Source organism: Macrobrachium rosenbergii, chromosome 25 (genome assembly GCF_040412425.1).
Source record: "Macrobrachium rosenbergii isolate ZJJX-2024 chromosome 25, ASM4041242v1, whole genome shotgun sequence".
NCBI lineage: Eukaryota > Metazoa > Arthropoda > Malacostraca > Decapoda > Palaemonidae > Macrobrachium > Macrobrachium rosenbergii.
Genome location: NC_089765.1, coordinates 28236861 through 28253163, shown reverse-complemented (window position 1 = coordinate 28253163; position 16303 = coordinate 28236861). Strand labels below are relative to the sequence as shown.

At 35.9% G+C, this 16303-nt stretch overlaps 1 protein-coding gene across 5 annotated transcripts in view; it reads left to right on the top strand.

Moving 5' to 3' along the window:
* The window catches only part of Hipk (Homeodomain interacting protein kinase), a 93798-nt gene that overhangs the window by 22431 nt on the left and 55064 nt on the right, over positions 1–16303 (top strand). For all 5 annotated transcript variants that reach the window (XM_067127206.1, XM_067127204.1, XM_067127203.1 and 2 more), the window contains 3 exons: positions 7904–8126; positions 12736–12845; positions 15797–15988. In XM_067127206.1, coding sequence (XP_066983307.1) covers positions 7904–8126; positions 12736–12845; positions 15797–15988 — 525 coding nt within the window. The remainder of the gene's footprint in view (positions 1–7903; positions 8127–12735; positions 12846–15796; positions 15989–16303) is intronic.

The following is a 16303-nucleotide window of genomic DNA, read 5'->3' as shown; positions in this document are numbered from 1 at the left end:
TTATTCATTTATGGTTATTTTAACTATAAGTCTTCTTCCAATACAGGGTTTAACCATTCCAGTGTCCCTTGGTATTCAAGTTTTTTGCATCATCTTTTCAGCCTCAGCTGCATTGCTTTCTGCCTTTTACATTTCATTCATTCCCTTTGATCTCTTCGTGGCTAGCTATCCAGCTGCTTTAACTTTACATTCCTCTGATTTTCCCTTTCTTTAATGACAAGTCCTTTGGTGCAAGTTGTATAAAAGCTTACAAATGTGATTGTGTTGCATAACCAATTAATTTGTAAAGTAATGATGTTCTCAATATTTTTTCCAGGAAAAAAGTGTTTTATTCTGTTGTAACTATGGAATTTATAGCTTTTGTACCATAAAAATGGTGGGTCATTAGTAACATCCATGGCCCAGACCCCAAAAATATTTGAAACGAGATGAGCAAAGTTTTGAGAACTATGGAGGAATTAGATTAACTCTCATAGGCCAGCCTAAGTATACATTAATAAAACCCCATGACCCGGGGCAAACTTCAAGGTCAGCCAGTAAAAAAAAATCATTGGAAAGATATGCAAATGCTCATGGTATAAAAAAAAACTCAAAATTTTCTATACCTGCCACAAGAAGTTGAAAGTGAATATTTCTAGCTTTGCACGGGGCCTGTTTTCAGAGACATTCATAAAAATACCAGCTAATTTTAGCAAGTTTTAATTGTTATTTTTAGTATTATTGTGTATTGATAATCCAAAATGATAATTACACGTTATATATCATAAAAAATAAGAACAAAAAATAGCAACATTCTGTGTGTGTTTTTATGGACATATATATATGAGCTGCATTATGACAGGGAGATGCAGTACCCTCCCTCCATGAAATCTCATAGGTGGCTTCTTATTCCCCATGTCACTTAGCTTAGGTGTTAGTGTTGCCATAAGAGTTGCCCAAGTGTCATTTATGGCCAATTCAAGTTATTTGATTGTAATTTGTTCAAATATCATGGTGCGAAATAAGGATTGTTATATGATGTGTACCATTAGTTCTCTTATGCCATTATTGCATGCCAAAGGATGCATGCCACTACCAAGAGTTTAATAACCCTTACCTTGAAAATACTTAAAATACTGAAATTGAAAGAATTATAGATCCAAGACTGAGACAGGCAGTGTAGATTGGGAGACAGGAACTAAGCTTTATGAAAGGGATTGGTACAACAGAGGTAATAAAAAGATACATAGAGGAGAAGATGGCTTTTCTTATCAACCTAGGAAAAGGCAAGCTGATAGAGTACCTAGACACAGATTGTAGAGAAGTTGGTAAAGTAGGAGGCACCTGAAAATATATGGCAGGAAGTGAAATATGTAGAAATATAATGATCACTCTGAGAAGTACTGTATTGATGACCAACAGCTTCCAGATCAAGGCGGGACTGCACCATGGCTCAGTTCTGGTCCCTTCTTGTTCAGTATCATTCTGGATGTAATGACTGAGGATATAAGGAAGGAACCCTCATTGTGTATAGTTCCATGCTGATGACATTTTGATTGCAGGAACTAGGGATGAAGCAGGTAGAACAAAGATTGGATATATGAAAAATGGAATGATTGGTTGCCAGCAAGCTACAATTAAGATGGGAAAATTGATTATCAAGTGGATGTTCAGTGTCCGGCATTGACAATAGAGTCATTGGGTGATATGGATAAAGAGGTTAATTGTTGAATTCAGTTTAGAAGGAATAATTGGATGAGGGTATCATGCATACTGCACAGCAGTCCCTAGTAGGATTGTGGTAAAACCGGGTATGTTAATGGGCTGGTGGCACCAGTGAAGACTGTAGAACATATTGAGACATGGTAGAAATAAGGTTGTGTAGGTGGATGTGTGGAGTGGTGAGGAGAGTTAGATAAGATATGAATACATCAGGGGATCAGCTAGTCATTGAAAGCCCAAGTGTTGGATTGATAGAAGGTTTGGGGACCTAATGAGAAGGGGAGATGATAAGTTTGGTGTTTCAGGAGAGACATTTGAAATGGAAATGCTAGGAACCTGGAGGGAAAGGCCTAAGAGAAGATGGAGAGACAAAGGAATAAATGAACGGAGTACTGTATATATAAACATGGAAAAGGCTTATTGAAAACAGCAACCTGGCTGTGGATTAAGCTGATTAATAATAATAAAAGTAATGGCATACAGAGAGTCTGTATTGTTATAGTTCAGTATGTTAAAAGAATATATATATGAGGGGTGGTCTTGTTCTGGAATTATTTTGATGTTGATTTATGAACCCTTTCCTATGAGCATAGTGAATCTTAATTGGACATTTTGGGTACAACAGCTGCCATGTTGTTGTGAAATTTAATGCTTTTTGAGAGAAATGTTGCCCCTTTGTGTTAGTAAAGACAGACAGATAGTGCATGACTCTGTGGTGAGACGTGAATGGGTAGACAAGGTCTTAATCTTTCATGACTTTTCAAAAGTCCATAATTCCCTTCTCAGTCCAGTAATATATTTTTGAACAGGTTTCCCCTTATCTTGACACCCATCCTATGTGTCAACCACTTGTGGATATGTGGCACATGCTGTGTCAGTAACTAGTCACCTTAAAGCCCTAAGGCCAAAGGCCAAGAAGCCACAACCTTCACCTAGAAACTCTGCCACTCTTACATAACCAGGGTAGCTGACTGGTTCATTATGTAATGTTTTTAGTAGCTGTTCATCTGTTTCCACCAAGCATGTTCTCAGTTCATAATCAGATCTGTTCTATAATACGAGAAATTAAAGCATAAAATTTCAAATGGCTCTCTCATTCATCAGTCAAAGGAATAACTGTAGTTTTCATGCCAATAAATAAATAAAAGCACTTAATTTTTGCGTAAAAAGTTCACGGAGATTGTACTTTATAATAAAGTTGAGTTTATATTGACAGAAAGTGTGCACTGTGCTGGAAGGCCTACCAGACACCAGCTGCAGGCCACTCCTAAATTCCATACATTCATTCAAATATGTAGTATGCTTTTCTCTACAAATTTTAAATTTTTTTTTTTTTGTGTATGTAAATCATAAAATTTCTATATTATAAATCGTATTGAAACCATGTAGACAGTGCTCACATTTCACAAGTATGCTTTAAATAAAAACCTAATGAGTTTTATAATAATTATTGTAAAACCCAGTTCATCCCTCTTGCTGGCTCATGGCAGTGCTGTTCCCATCTGTCTATTTCACCTTGTTTCTGTCTTAACTGTCTGTACGTTTGTGTCTCTGTGCCACAGAAGAAAATTAAAACAGCACTAAGTAGCAGTATTAGTAACACTGTACCAAAAAATACTGAACTAATAAATACAAGGAATAAACCTTTACAATCTGCTTTTATAAAAAGAATTTATTATAAAAGCAAATTGTAAAGGTTAATTCCTTGTACCTGTATTTATTAGTTCAGTATTTTTTGGTACAGTATTACTAACACTGCTACTTATTGCTGTTTTAATTTTCTTCTGTGGCACAGAGACACAAACGTACTGACAGTTAGACAGAAACAGGGTGAAACAGACAGATGAGAACAGCTCTGCCATGAGCCAGCGAGAGGGATGAACTGGGTGAAAGGTAGTAAGAGAGAAAGTTGATTAACTTTGTCCAGCCTTTGACTTATGTGTAAAGTGGTAATGGTAAATTATAACATGGTTGTACAGAAAAATATTGTAAACTAGTAAATATGTGATGAATAGGGACATGAATGTAGCATATCGAACCAATCACCTGCACTACCCAAGAGTGGGCAAAGTTTCTAGATGGGTGTGGCTTCTCAGCCTGAACAGTGTAAGGCAACTATTGAAGTAATGTTATCACAGTGTATTATAGTATTGTAATTATGTACATTTTCATTGTTCCTCAGGTTCCATAGAGTACACAACACGCCAGTGGCGTCTCTTTACTTTCAGTAACTTTTGATTTGAAGAAGCAAGCTCTATCTCTTTTAATCCAGTCATGGGATTAGTATGAAATGGGGGTGAAGCTTTATAGTGGCATTGGAGCCTTGTTCCAGTGCCATGTTCATACCCCACAGACTGACTGTGGAGTTCACATGCCAGTAGTGTTCAGCGTTCACTTGCTGTTTCTCACCCGAGCACCAATGCCATACTCATTTTAACCAGATATTCTAGGAACTAGTTCCATGCATGCTATATTCCACAATAAGCTGTAGGTCACATTGTTAGGTAAGCAATTGGTTCTTAGCCACGTAAAATAAGTCTAATCCTTCAGGCCAGCCCTAGGAGAGCTGTTAATCAGCTCAGTGGTCTGGTAAAACTAAGGTATACTTAACTTTTTATGAAGAAAGTTTTTTCAGTTAACTATCATCATCGTTGCCTCTAACACTGCTGGATGTAAAGGTCCTCTGTGAAACTCCAATGCTCATGTCTTTTCTGTGGTTTATTGAAATTAATACAATACTGTACTCCTCTCCAGCCTCCCTTCTCATAGTTCTCATTTAATTAGGTATGATTCTTCCAACTTGAATGGTGCCAAAAGGAGCCAAGTTCACATTAATATATACCACTATTCTTCCCCTTATAGTAAAATTTTGAACTGTCTGCTTCCATAGGACTAACATTTTCCATAAAGCTTTATTTTTTCAAATCAGATTTTTTATATATAATTATTCACACCATGATTCATATCCATATAGCAGTGCAGATTGTACTAAGCTTGTGAATAATCTTTCATTTCTATGCCATTTCAGACTTCAGTCTATTTGATTTCCAAATCTTATTCAGCCCACCCATTTTTTCATTTGCCTTTTTTTTTCATCTTGTCACTACATAGCAGCTTGGGAGAACCTGTACTAGATGTTATTGTTCCTAGATATATGAAAGATTCCATCTCATTAATCCATTGAAGTTAAGGCATTAAGTTTTATATTTCCTCAGTTTCACCTTGGATGGTCACCAGGTGGAAAACAGTAGGGCTCGTTGGCCTTGGTCACCTAGGAACTGATCATTAAAGGAATTGGCTATCCTTTAGTGTGTTTAGCCAGTAAATCCTGTTGATTGTTCTATGTCAAATAGGTGTTCTGTGATAGATGGGTGTTATGATTTGGACTTGAATCATCAGGTTTTTGAATTTTACTAAACAAAAAGGAGTTCTGCACCAACATTTGGAAGCAGGGTATGGAATATAAAAAGGAAATATGCAGTAATACAGTGCATTTACAATATTATATAAAAAAAGAACCTTGAATCAAATTAGAAGACAAAACAGTAGAAAAGGAATTCAAGAGAAATGAGCACACATCATAGCTCTTTGCAAATCATGGTGCAAAGGAATGGGGAAAGTTATAGGAAAGGGTTAACATACAATTTTATTTGTTAAGAGTAGAGGGAAACAGAGAATAGTGATGATCTCAATGCCAAGTGCAGAAAAGGCACTGACTGGCTTGAGGGCAATAAGCAGCAGATTCTGTTGGCAGGATTTAAATCAAAATAGTGCAGTTTGAATAATATTGTGTTCTGAACCAACAGATGAATTCTTAAAAGAAATAAACAGTTAATTTTATATAGAATTGCAGAAAGAGATGTTAGAACTGAAGTTGATGTTGTGAATCCACAAGTGGGTTGGCCCCTTAGCAAGGTAGTGCCATCAGTGCACCGGGTGGGGCATTGCAGGCATTACTTGGTTCTTTGCAGTGCCCTTTCGGCCCCCTAGCTGACACCCCTTTTGTTTCTTTTACTGTATCTCCTTTCATATTCTCCTCCATCTTACTTTCCACCTTCTCTTAACAATTGATTCTAGTGCAACTGCAAGGTTTTACTCCTGTTTCACCTTTCAAACTTTTTACTGTCAAGGTCTGTTCAGCACTGAATTCAGCACTGAATGACATTGGGCCACAGATCTCAATGCTTGGCCATTGGTGCTCTCTCTCATATCATTCTCTCTCTCAAGCTGGTTGGAACATTGGAGGTATAGGTGCTCTTCATTGGGATGAACCATTTTCATAATGAAGAAGAATTTTTAAAGAATTGGACTATGAACCATTGCAAAGTCTGAATCTCAGTGTTGACTGAGAGTGATATCTTTGCCTCAAGACCAACAGCATAGGAATGGTGTTAAGGTTTGTTCCAGTCAGGCCCAGTAATGTAGGGCCTTCAAAGTGGTTGTTGGGTTTAAAGGTCTGGTAGGCCCGTTGGTTACTGTGGGGTGCTTTTTTGTTGGATATGTTCACACCAAAATACAAGCTTTTGATGTGCTTAGCACACCCAAACCCAGTGGCTGGGAATATCCTTGAAGTGAAGTGTTACCACTGTTAAGTCTTAACATGTTGGATCTAATAATTTCTATAACAGCAGTGCAATTCACTAGAATTTTCTCAAGACCAAACCATTAACTATAATACAGAGATGCAATAAATCCTTAAGAACTCCAAACATAGGGATGATATTGATTGTTTCCTGTTGATTGCAATGGGATTGGTATGCAGGCCCTCTGTCAGTGGTGTGGATAATCCCAGGAGTGTCTTAAAAACAGCTCCTTAAGCAACCATACACTGAGGTCTAATGACAACCTTGAGGTGCTTTGACTTTGGTTTGTTCTGGGTTATTTCCTCTTCCAGAGTTAACAGTAGAAGCTGTCAGTCTATGTGATTAAAAGGAATAGATTTGTCCTCTTGCAGGTGTTTGAACTTTAGGGAAAGACATTGGTGCCTCCTTGTGGTTATAAAGAGACCTTTACAGCATTTTAGGAGCCTCAAAGGACAATTCAATCTTTTAAATGAGACCTTTCTCTAGTCTGTATTGTAAATCAGGCTAAGGTACCGTAAAAACCTCTTCATGGAAAAACAGTAAAAAACATGCAGAATGCAAATCATCCTCTCGAGGTATTGGTCCTCTTATTTGGACCACTCCCTGAAGACTCTTCCGTTTAGCGTTTGCCTTTTCAAGAAAACAGCTAGCTACGTGCCATGTCAGGCTAAGTTAATCATGCCGTAGGTAGGTTGGCAACATGTTAGTGTGTTGTTACAGATTCTGTGTCAGTGTACATTTGCAATCTTGTATATGATAAATGTATTGCATAGCCATACTTTATGAATGGCTCAAGTCACTCCAACTTGAAATATCTCAGTAGGAGAAAAGGCCCATTGCACGTGCTCATCTCAAGTCACACTAGCGTGAAAGGGAAGGTTGCATAATTTCTTTTTGTATCTTAGAAGCCAGTCATGTTGCTCTGCTTCTCAGGATTATAATGGTTTTCCTGGTACTATTGAGATATGCCATTCTCTATTTTTCACACACATTTGCTTACTCATTTGTGTTGGTTTGATTTGTAGTGCTTAATGTGGAATGCATTCACTGCTAAGTTAGTGTCCTTTTGCTGTATGCTCAGTGGCTTTATGCTAACTTGTCGGAAACCCATTTCATTCTTGTTGTGTCAGATGAGATCTGTGTGATACATTGAGCTAGATAGCTACCACCAGTCATGGTTCACAAGTATGGAAGTGCATAGTTCATCTTTTGTCTTTTGGACTTCATTGTTATCATGTGTGATATCACAACTGGGAAATGGCCTTAATAGGTTAGTATGAAAAATGTTTTCTGTAACAAAACTTGATTTTAGATGGTAGTGTTCCTAAGGGATACTTTAATCAGGTTATGCTTTAAAACTGGCAATATCATTCATCCTTATTATGAATATTTTCTGTTTGTAAATTAAATTCATGGATGGTGGGGGTTGCATTGCTATTACATTCACATTGATTTTATGAATGATGATGATATTCAGGTTAAGGATTTATACTTTACCAGAGGAGAAATTTTATTCATATGAATACTTTTGATTTACTTTGTTTCCAGAAATATCACTAGAAAGAGTAGACTTTAGTTATGTGTGACAGTGTGTCCAATAAACATTTTGGGCTTTCCAGGTTAGTAGCGTATACAGTGATGGCGTGACACTAAGTCAGGCAAAGGAACACCAGCTGCAGCAGCAACAGCCAACATCTCAACAGCAGCAGCAAGAGCAACAACAGCAACATCAGCAGCAGCATGGGCAGCAACAAGCTCAGAAGATCAACAATAACGGCCCCACAGCTTCATCCATTCATCACCACCACCATCATCACCACCATCACCATCATTCAACTAGAGGTAAAAATCATCTGTCCCGCAAGTGAACTTCATTTTATGCTTAGACAGCTTTGATATGTTTGGTACAGTAATTCTTGAATCATGGTAATTTACCATGTCCCATAGCAATGTTATGTGGAAAGCAAGTAGCCACAGAGAAGAAAATTCTCGTGAAACTTTAAAAAAAAAATGTATATATATAATTAAGCATTGTATTTTTCTTTTCTTTGCAAAGAAAAATGTTTGGTGTGCAGCAAAATATCTTTGGAACAGAAGCCTTTTTAACTAAAGGCTGGTCGATAACTGTAAAATTTGGATACCCAAGAATATCTTAGAAGTCTGTCGGGAGGCATAGCACATTCCATTTGTTTCACTTTCATCTGAATAAATATTTTTCTATTGACTTGACTCCTACCAAGTTCTTTTCTTTTTCATACAGTTAGAGCAGTGCCAAGAGTAAAAGTTTGCTAAAGCCCTATGTGTAATTTTTGTAAGTAAGCTTGGCTAATTGTGGCTAGGATTAGTTTTCATTTAACCAAACAACATTTATAATCCTCAGTTCAGTTAATTTATGTCACAGAACCAAAAGGTTAAACTATACCTAAGCCTCAGGATAACAGGAGTGAGGCATACTCTATGTCTTGTTGCTCTGGTTACTATGAAATACATCGTCCAAAAAAGATGCCTCTGGAATAAGCAGAGGAGAAGTGCAGACTTTTAGAGTAATCCAAAAAGGCTGTCTTGCATAAAGAGTATTAATTTTCAGATAAAGCCTAAACTTAAGCTATAGCTGTTCGTTAGGGATGATGGTATCATGTCAAATTGAATATATTCCTTTTCCAAAGATTAGGAGCCGCCTGTTTCTCCAAATATGCATGTTGTCAGTTGCATTTGAACCAGAGTGGCTTAAGTAGGAGGGTTTACCTATTTGTGTTGACGTAACTTTTCATTTCAAGGAACAGAAGGCTTAACTTCGTTATACAGCCATGACCAAAAGTGAAAGGTAACTCAAAATTCTTTTCCAGTCTTTTTGGGGCTTAAATATTCTATGGTTTGAGATATATCAGGAATGATCTGCACAATTTTAATTGCTAAAGAAATGCAGCTTGATCAGAAGCCCTAATTGAAGGACTAACAGTATTGGTTATATCACCAGAGGGACCAGTAATACTGTTATTGTTTTGAGAGCCTGTCTCATGTTGCAATCATCAATACAGAAGTATTTTTAGTATCAAACTATATATAGTAATCTGATTGGGCATTAGTAGGAAATTTATCGGGAACTGACCAGAGTTCCCATTTTTGTATAGATAACATTTGGTGTGATGATAAAATAAAATCCTCCATGGTAGTAGTTTCAGAAGCACACCTTAATTATTGATGAAAGGAAAATCAAGGATATTTACAGAACATGAAATGCAAGGAAAAAGCAAAGATAAGAGCTGGGTCAATCAGTCCTCATCAAAGATAAAGAAGATAATGTCTTGCCTAAGGATGATGACAAACAGAGATGGTTGGGCTTATTATAAGGATTTCTTATAAACAGGAAATGAAGCGAAATGAGGATTTTGAAAAAGCGGGGATGAGGGAGGACTTGGTGATGGAGATACAAATTTTTAGAAATAAAGAAGGTAATCAGTAAAAAGAAGGCAGGCAAAGCAACAGGTCCATTCTCTATAGTAAGTATGGAGGGAGAAGAGTGGATACTGAAACTAACAAGGACAATCTGGGTAGAGGAAGCAATCAAATGACTTTGAAGAAAGTTTGATGGTAAATGTGTTGAAACGGTAGGGGGAAATTGCAGAGAAACTGTTTCAGTAGAGGGAGAGATGTAGTTGATGCTGTGTTTGTGATAAAACACATAAAGGAAAAGAGGCTGGAAGGTAATTGGAAGCTCTATTATGCACTTTTATAAATAAGAATGTATTTGATAGAATACCAAGGGAGGTATTGTTGTTGAAGAGAGGAAAGTGCCATAAAAGTTGGTTAGGTATCTTGAAACGATGCATCAAAGAAGAAGGACAGCAATAATAATAACCTGTGGCAAAATTCAAATGTTGGAAGTTAAAATTGGTTTAAGTCAAGGATTGGCTACACAAATGATGTGGACTTAAGGCTGACTAGCAAAACAAGCAAATTTACTAAAGGCAGAAGAATGGGTAAAATTGCTTTTAACGATAAATCAGTAGAATAGTTACAAAAACACCTAGAGAAAATGTGCAGTCAGTATATGGCTGGTGCCATTCAACTAAAAAAATGAAAATTCATGTACAAAACCACTGAGACGAGAATGCTAATTATAACCTAACTTGAGAGGGAGATTACTGTTTTGAAGAGGAGGATGTAGGAGTCAATATCACATAATTTTTAACCTTCCTTGCAACAAAGTGGAAAAACATCAATTTACTGTGTTGAAACAGGAGACAGTACTGTAGTAACTTTGTAGCAACCTTATATACTGGAAGTCACTAGTAAGACCCTGCTTCGAATGTTGTACTGGTGCCACCCCTGAGGAAGGACCAAAAATTAGAAGCAGTACAGACAGTAATAATCAAATGATCTTTAGATTGCAACCTGTTTTCTTCTGTTAACAACGTGTTCTAATATTTTTTTTTTTCCAAAACTTTTAGTTTGATGGTTGCTTTAGTGTTTTAGTCGGATTGAAAAGGAGTATCAAGTAGGTTCTTGAAAGCTCTCTTTTTGTATATATTTTTATACATATTTCCACTGAAGACACCTTGGACACCAAAGTAGGCAAGAGTACATCATTTTGTATTTTATCAAGGTATTCTCTAAGGTATAAATAATAGAAACTGCAGTCCTCCATTTACTTTTTGTTTGTAACCAAATGAGGTCCAGCATATAGAAAGGACCCAGAATGATTCAATTCTACCTTCATTTTGGACCAGACTACAAACTACTACTGACAGATTTCTCAAATAGATATGATAAAAGTGACTGGCACACCAATGTTCATTTTTATTCATTTATTTTGTAGTGAATACCTGTACTTGGATAACTTGTAAATCTTGGCGGCACCTATTAGCTTTGAAATTCAGGTAACTTTATCCCAAGCAATATCACTACCACACAACTAATCATTATGAGTAAAGTGCAGCAGACTACTATAGAGTAATTTCTGAAACATTAGTTAGAAGGCATTGAATAAAAAACAGTAAATCTCAAAGTAAACAAAAATTTCTCTGTGGAATGCACATAAAGACTGTGTCTCTTCATGGTTAGTCTAGTCATTTTAGTGTAATTTTAGTGTACCATGAACTCCTCCCATTTTCTTTTGCACATTATCATATGAATTTGGCAGAAGCATCAACTCTCTCTCTCTCTCTGTCTCTCTCTCTCTCATGAGCATGAGTTATCGTACAGTGTTCCTGCCAGAGAATCTTTGCCATTCCTATTGTCTGACTAAAAACAGGGTTGCAACTAGTTATAGGGTATAATTCACAGAAGTTTACCTTCAAGGGTGTATTACAAAAAAAATAAATAAATAAAAAAGGTATTGGGATGTATGGAGTCTGGATTCATTGTTTTTCAAGATGCAGAAATAACACAAATACAAATGATAGGAAAGTAATCAGTAAAAGAAAATGGCTTTACAGTTGAATAAGTCTTCGCTGAAATTGGTGTTTATTTAAGTCAGTAAAAGAAAATGGCTACAGTTGAATAAGCCCTTATTGAAATTAGATTATTTGAACAGTTGTGGCAAGGTGTAATGAAATTATCATTAATCTGAGCTTGCATTGTAATTACATGGGAAAAAATCTACATACTAGTGAATTTTCAGTATGCCATTTTCAGTGTTAAATTGGTTAATGCTAAAATTAATACTAGTAATAATGACTTTCATACTAGTTACACAGGGTTGTATTTCTAAGTTCCTTCATTAACTTAATGGCAGTATGAGCGAAGGCAAAGACACATTCTTACATTTACCCAAAGCGTCTTCCAGCCCAAGAAGAACCCTAAAAGAGTTCAGAGGTCTGGTTAAACAAATCATTTATAACTAACTACCCAAAGCGTCAGACTTTGTCATTCACAAGTTGCAGAGCATAAAACCAAAGTACATTATTATTATTGTACTAATGTTGTTCATCTCCCAAGGATCTCTTCACAAATTCACAGTTCTCCAACGCAGGAAACCCTTTAAAGGGTTCAACATTGGGACTCTTCTGGAAAATGCTAATAACTCAAGCATTTACTGCTTCCAAGTTTCACAAGGAAGTTTATTTTCAGTTAAATGTAATTCAAAAAGTATCTTCTTTGTATACAAATGTAAAGAGTTTAGAAAAATAAGAATTATCAGATTTTTACTGGATGAAGAGTTACACAGTAATTTTGTAATCATTTATAGAGGGTAAATGGTGTTCATGTGTGTACATGTCTGCAATATTAAAGTATTAAGCAATTTAAGCAAACCACCAAGAAATAATATTAGTGTTTGACTGTAGGTATGGTGAAGTACAATAGAGATGAAAGTTTGAAAAATGTATATTATATCAGTGTTAAGGAAATCTATATGTAATGGATACCATTATTTAGAGATATCTGGAAGTTGCTCTGTGTGGTAATAGTGTAGCTAAATTATTGTAATCTTTGTTTCATTTTCCTTCAGGAGGAGGCCCGGGTGCCACTTACCAATACCAGCAAAGCCAGCAACCCGTACACCAGCAACGTGCATCCACCATCAAGCTCCTAGACCCCTACCAGAAGTGCTCCACAAAGGTAGTTTTATTGACAGTGCTTATGAGTACCTTGTGCTTTTAAGCATATGGCAATGAATGTTTTTGTCATCTTTTAATGAGACTTTTTACTTATGTGTATTTGTTGTCTTTATTTAATTATCCATTGTTGGTATTATAACTGTAGAATAACAAAACTACTAAATCACATTTCTTGACATATAGAACTCCTTGAAGGGTAATAAAATTAAGGTGAAAATTGAATTAAGGTAAAGTTCAAGGAAACATGTTCTCTCTCACGTAATGCAATTTATCAGGTGCTTTGCACATTTGTGTTAAACTGTAGATTCACATTATTTGATTCACATGGGTAAGGTTTGAGAAGACCATATTCTCTTGAACAGTTACTGTATGATTTTTAGGTGGAAATGTAAATATAAGAGAATTTGTATTTCATTCAGTTTAGACATAAATGTTTGAAATTAGAATTTTAAAGATTCTTAATTATTAGTAATAGTGCTATATAATATCAAGAGTTAATTTCACACAGTAAGCTACACGGTGCCATATTTGTTTCTGCTTGCCTTAAAAATGACAGAAGTCAGATGAGCAATACTTTGGATATTGAAGATATCAAAATTGAGATGGTTTGGACATGATGAGGTGTAGCAGTCATAAAAGTTATAGGTTTGGAATAACTGACAAAGGTCAGCAGAAAGTCTCAGAGAATTTTGGAGAAAGGGCATAGATTATGATTTAGGCCAGATGCGAATTCAGGCTGAAAAAAAGACACTAGCAAGAACTCGTATCACATATATCCATATAAAGAGAAGATCTTCACTTTAAAATGACATTGCTCATGATAGCAGTTGCATTTGTAACCAACTATTCTGAAGTCATGTACAAGAATATACTCATTGCATGAAAACTTTCAGTTGTGAAGTATGGGTCTTATGTAATTTAGGTTAATAAGAACCAAAAGTCAGACTACATTGTGCCATTTTTAGAAAGAAGCATGAGACTTTATTATGTGTTAGAAGTACTTTCTCATATTTTCACTTATATTTCAGGTATTGTAATGCGTGAATTGTAATGTGTAAGTTAATCAGGTTAGCGGAGGGACTTTTTCTATGAAGTGATCTCATGCGCAAGTCAGTCAGAAGTCAACACTATGTGTAGAGGGTTAGTTGTCGGTCATTTAGAGTCCAGATAATTAGGTTAATGTGGCAGGTTAGCATATCATGGAATTATTGTTATGAGAAATTATTCCAGCCAAACCACTGATCATCTTTGTTATGAAATTAGTTGTTGTAATCTTTATAAAGCAGTAGAGTCATCTCATTGTGATATTTCTAAACTCATAAGGCTGATAAACAAGGATTTGTTTTCAGAAATTGTGGAGAATAGGTATGAATTTAGCCCTATTACAAGTGCTGTATATCATCATTTCTCCACTTTTCACCATTAATTACTTTCAAGTAGATTATTGGAGAAATGTGCTCACATAACAGAACTTGTTTATTGGTTAATGTCACTGTTTTGATTACAACGTGAGGTTTCAGTTATAGTATATGTTTATTGCTGTGTAATGAGGATTTTTCTTTAATGGGTGGGCATTTTGTAAAGATTTTTTAAATGTTATGTTCCCTCTCACTTGGAAAGGCTTTTTGGGTATGTTTGATTAACTTTTCCAGTTATCAAAAGTAATAGATTTTTACTGTCCTTACTTGATGGTTGTGGAGTGCTTAGTAATCTTAGCTTCATTGATTTCACAAGTGTGTTGTACAGTATATTGAGCTTCTACTTTTTTTTTAAGTAATAACCAGTATTGTACATTTTTATAGGCATGTCTGCCTGTATGTCAAAATATTTTAATTTAATCTTGGTTGCTAGAATGGAGTATATTGTAACCATACAGTTCCAGTATCAGGTCTTCCAGCCAAGCTTTCAAAAAAAAAAAAAAAAAAATCAAGGTAACATCATATTATGTAAATGATGGCCATAGTGAATTTCATTTCCATTTATTTTGACAAAATGTGGACTAGAAAATGTTGCTATTTATTATTTACATTGTGTGGAGTACAGTGGGTCTAGTAAGACTGTGCTAGACTAGACTAACAAAATAAACATGGAAACTCATAAAAATACCTAATAAAGGCAAGTTTGTTAACCATCAAAAGTTAGTTTCTGGAAGACAGTCAAGAGTTCATTAGTGCAGTTATAGAAGCTGTTAACAATGATTCAAGCTAGAGCAGTATACCATCCAAAATTACCTTTAATTTTCAAGCTTAGATGGGATAATGCTCTTTGTTAAACAGAAGGGTAACAGCTTCCATCACTGCACTTGCAAAACAACAATCTTGAACTAATTAGGTATTGATGGTGGCATCTGTGTTTTAAGTAGATTTTTTACTTTTCATACTTGTTGGTTTGATATAGTATTTTAATGTTTTGTCGCCCACTGCAATTCCATCTGCGTGTATTTTAAGTTTAAAATTTTGCTTGCTGCAGGTCCAAAATTCATCATCCTGATATAGGTCGTTCCACCTTATCAACGTCTCGTCTAACTTTGATAGCCTAAATCTGGTAATTCAAGTTATGGCTGTTGTTAAATATGAAATATATATGGAAATAAGCATTCCAGGTGGAGGGTATATGATGTTTTATGAAAAAGTACTGAATTGATAGAAATGTTTGTCTGTAGTGATTTCAGGTGTTTGGAGGGCTTCTTGAGTACAGTCAGTATTTAGGACAGCAATATAAACCTTTAGTTGAAATATTACTCTTTACAAAATGCTGTCCAACAGTTGTTGTGGATGCTAGTATTCTCACTGAATAGATTGCTTAGATTGGAATTTAGTATTTGATATAGATTCTGCTTCTGGTGATAAGGTTTTTCTGGTGAACTTTGTTAGAAAGTTGTGTGGAAAAAATTGCTTTGAAAACTTATCATGTTTGGGGAGTCACTCAGAATGAAAATGTTATGATTTACAGCGTAAGTGCTTTGACCACAATGGAAGTAGTGGAGGAAGCTCGGGTGTAGAGAGCGTGAAGGTGGGCGCGCCCTTGGGAGGCGGCCCGGCCACAACCGCCAAGACGGTGGCCCACGGGAAGGTGGCCCTTGGTGGTGGGCCCCACAATGCCACCAAGGGCACAAATTCTGCCCAAGCTGACGGAGATTATCAGGTATGATATTTTCTTGGTTTTTGCTTGGCCTTTTTATTTTACTTTTTAGGAAGGAAAGGTGTCATTGTGGTGCCTAGTTTTTGCCTTTCTCTGTGGCTGTGCAAAATGAACAAAATTGGTCTTTTATTTAAAACTGGTGTTTTAGGTATTGTTAAGGGGAATTAAAGTAATGTTAAATTTTTGTTGCCTGATTATTAGTTGTCTTGTACAAAATTATCTAGTTTCTGTGTAATATTTATCTAACTTCGTTATTTAGAGGGGAATACTAGGCTCTTGTGCTTGAGGCCATTAACTTACTTGCTCCACATTAAGTTA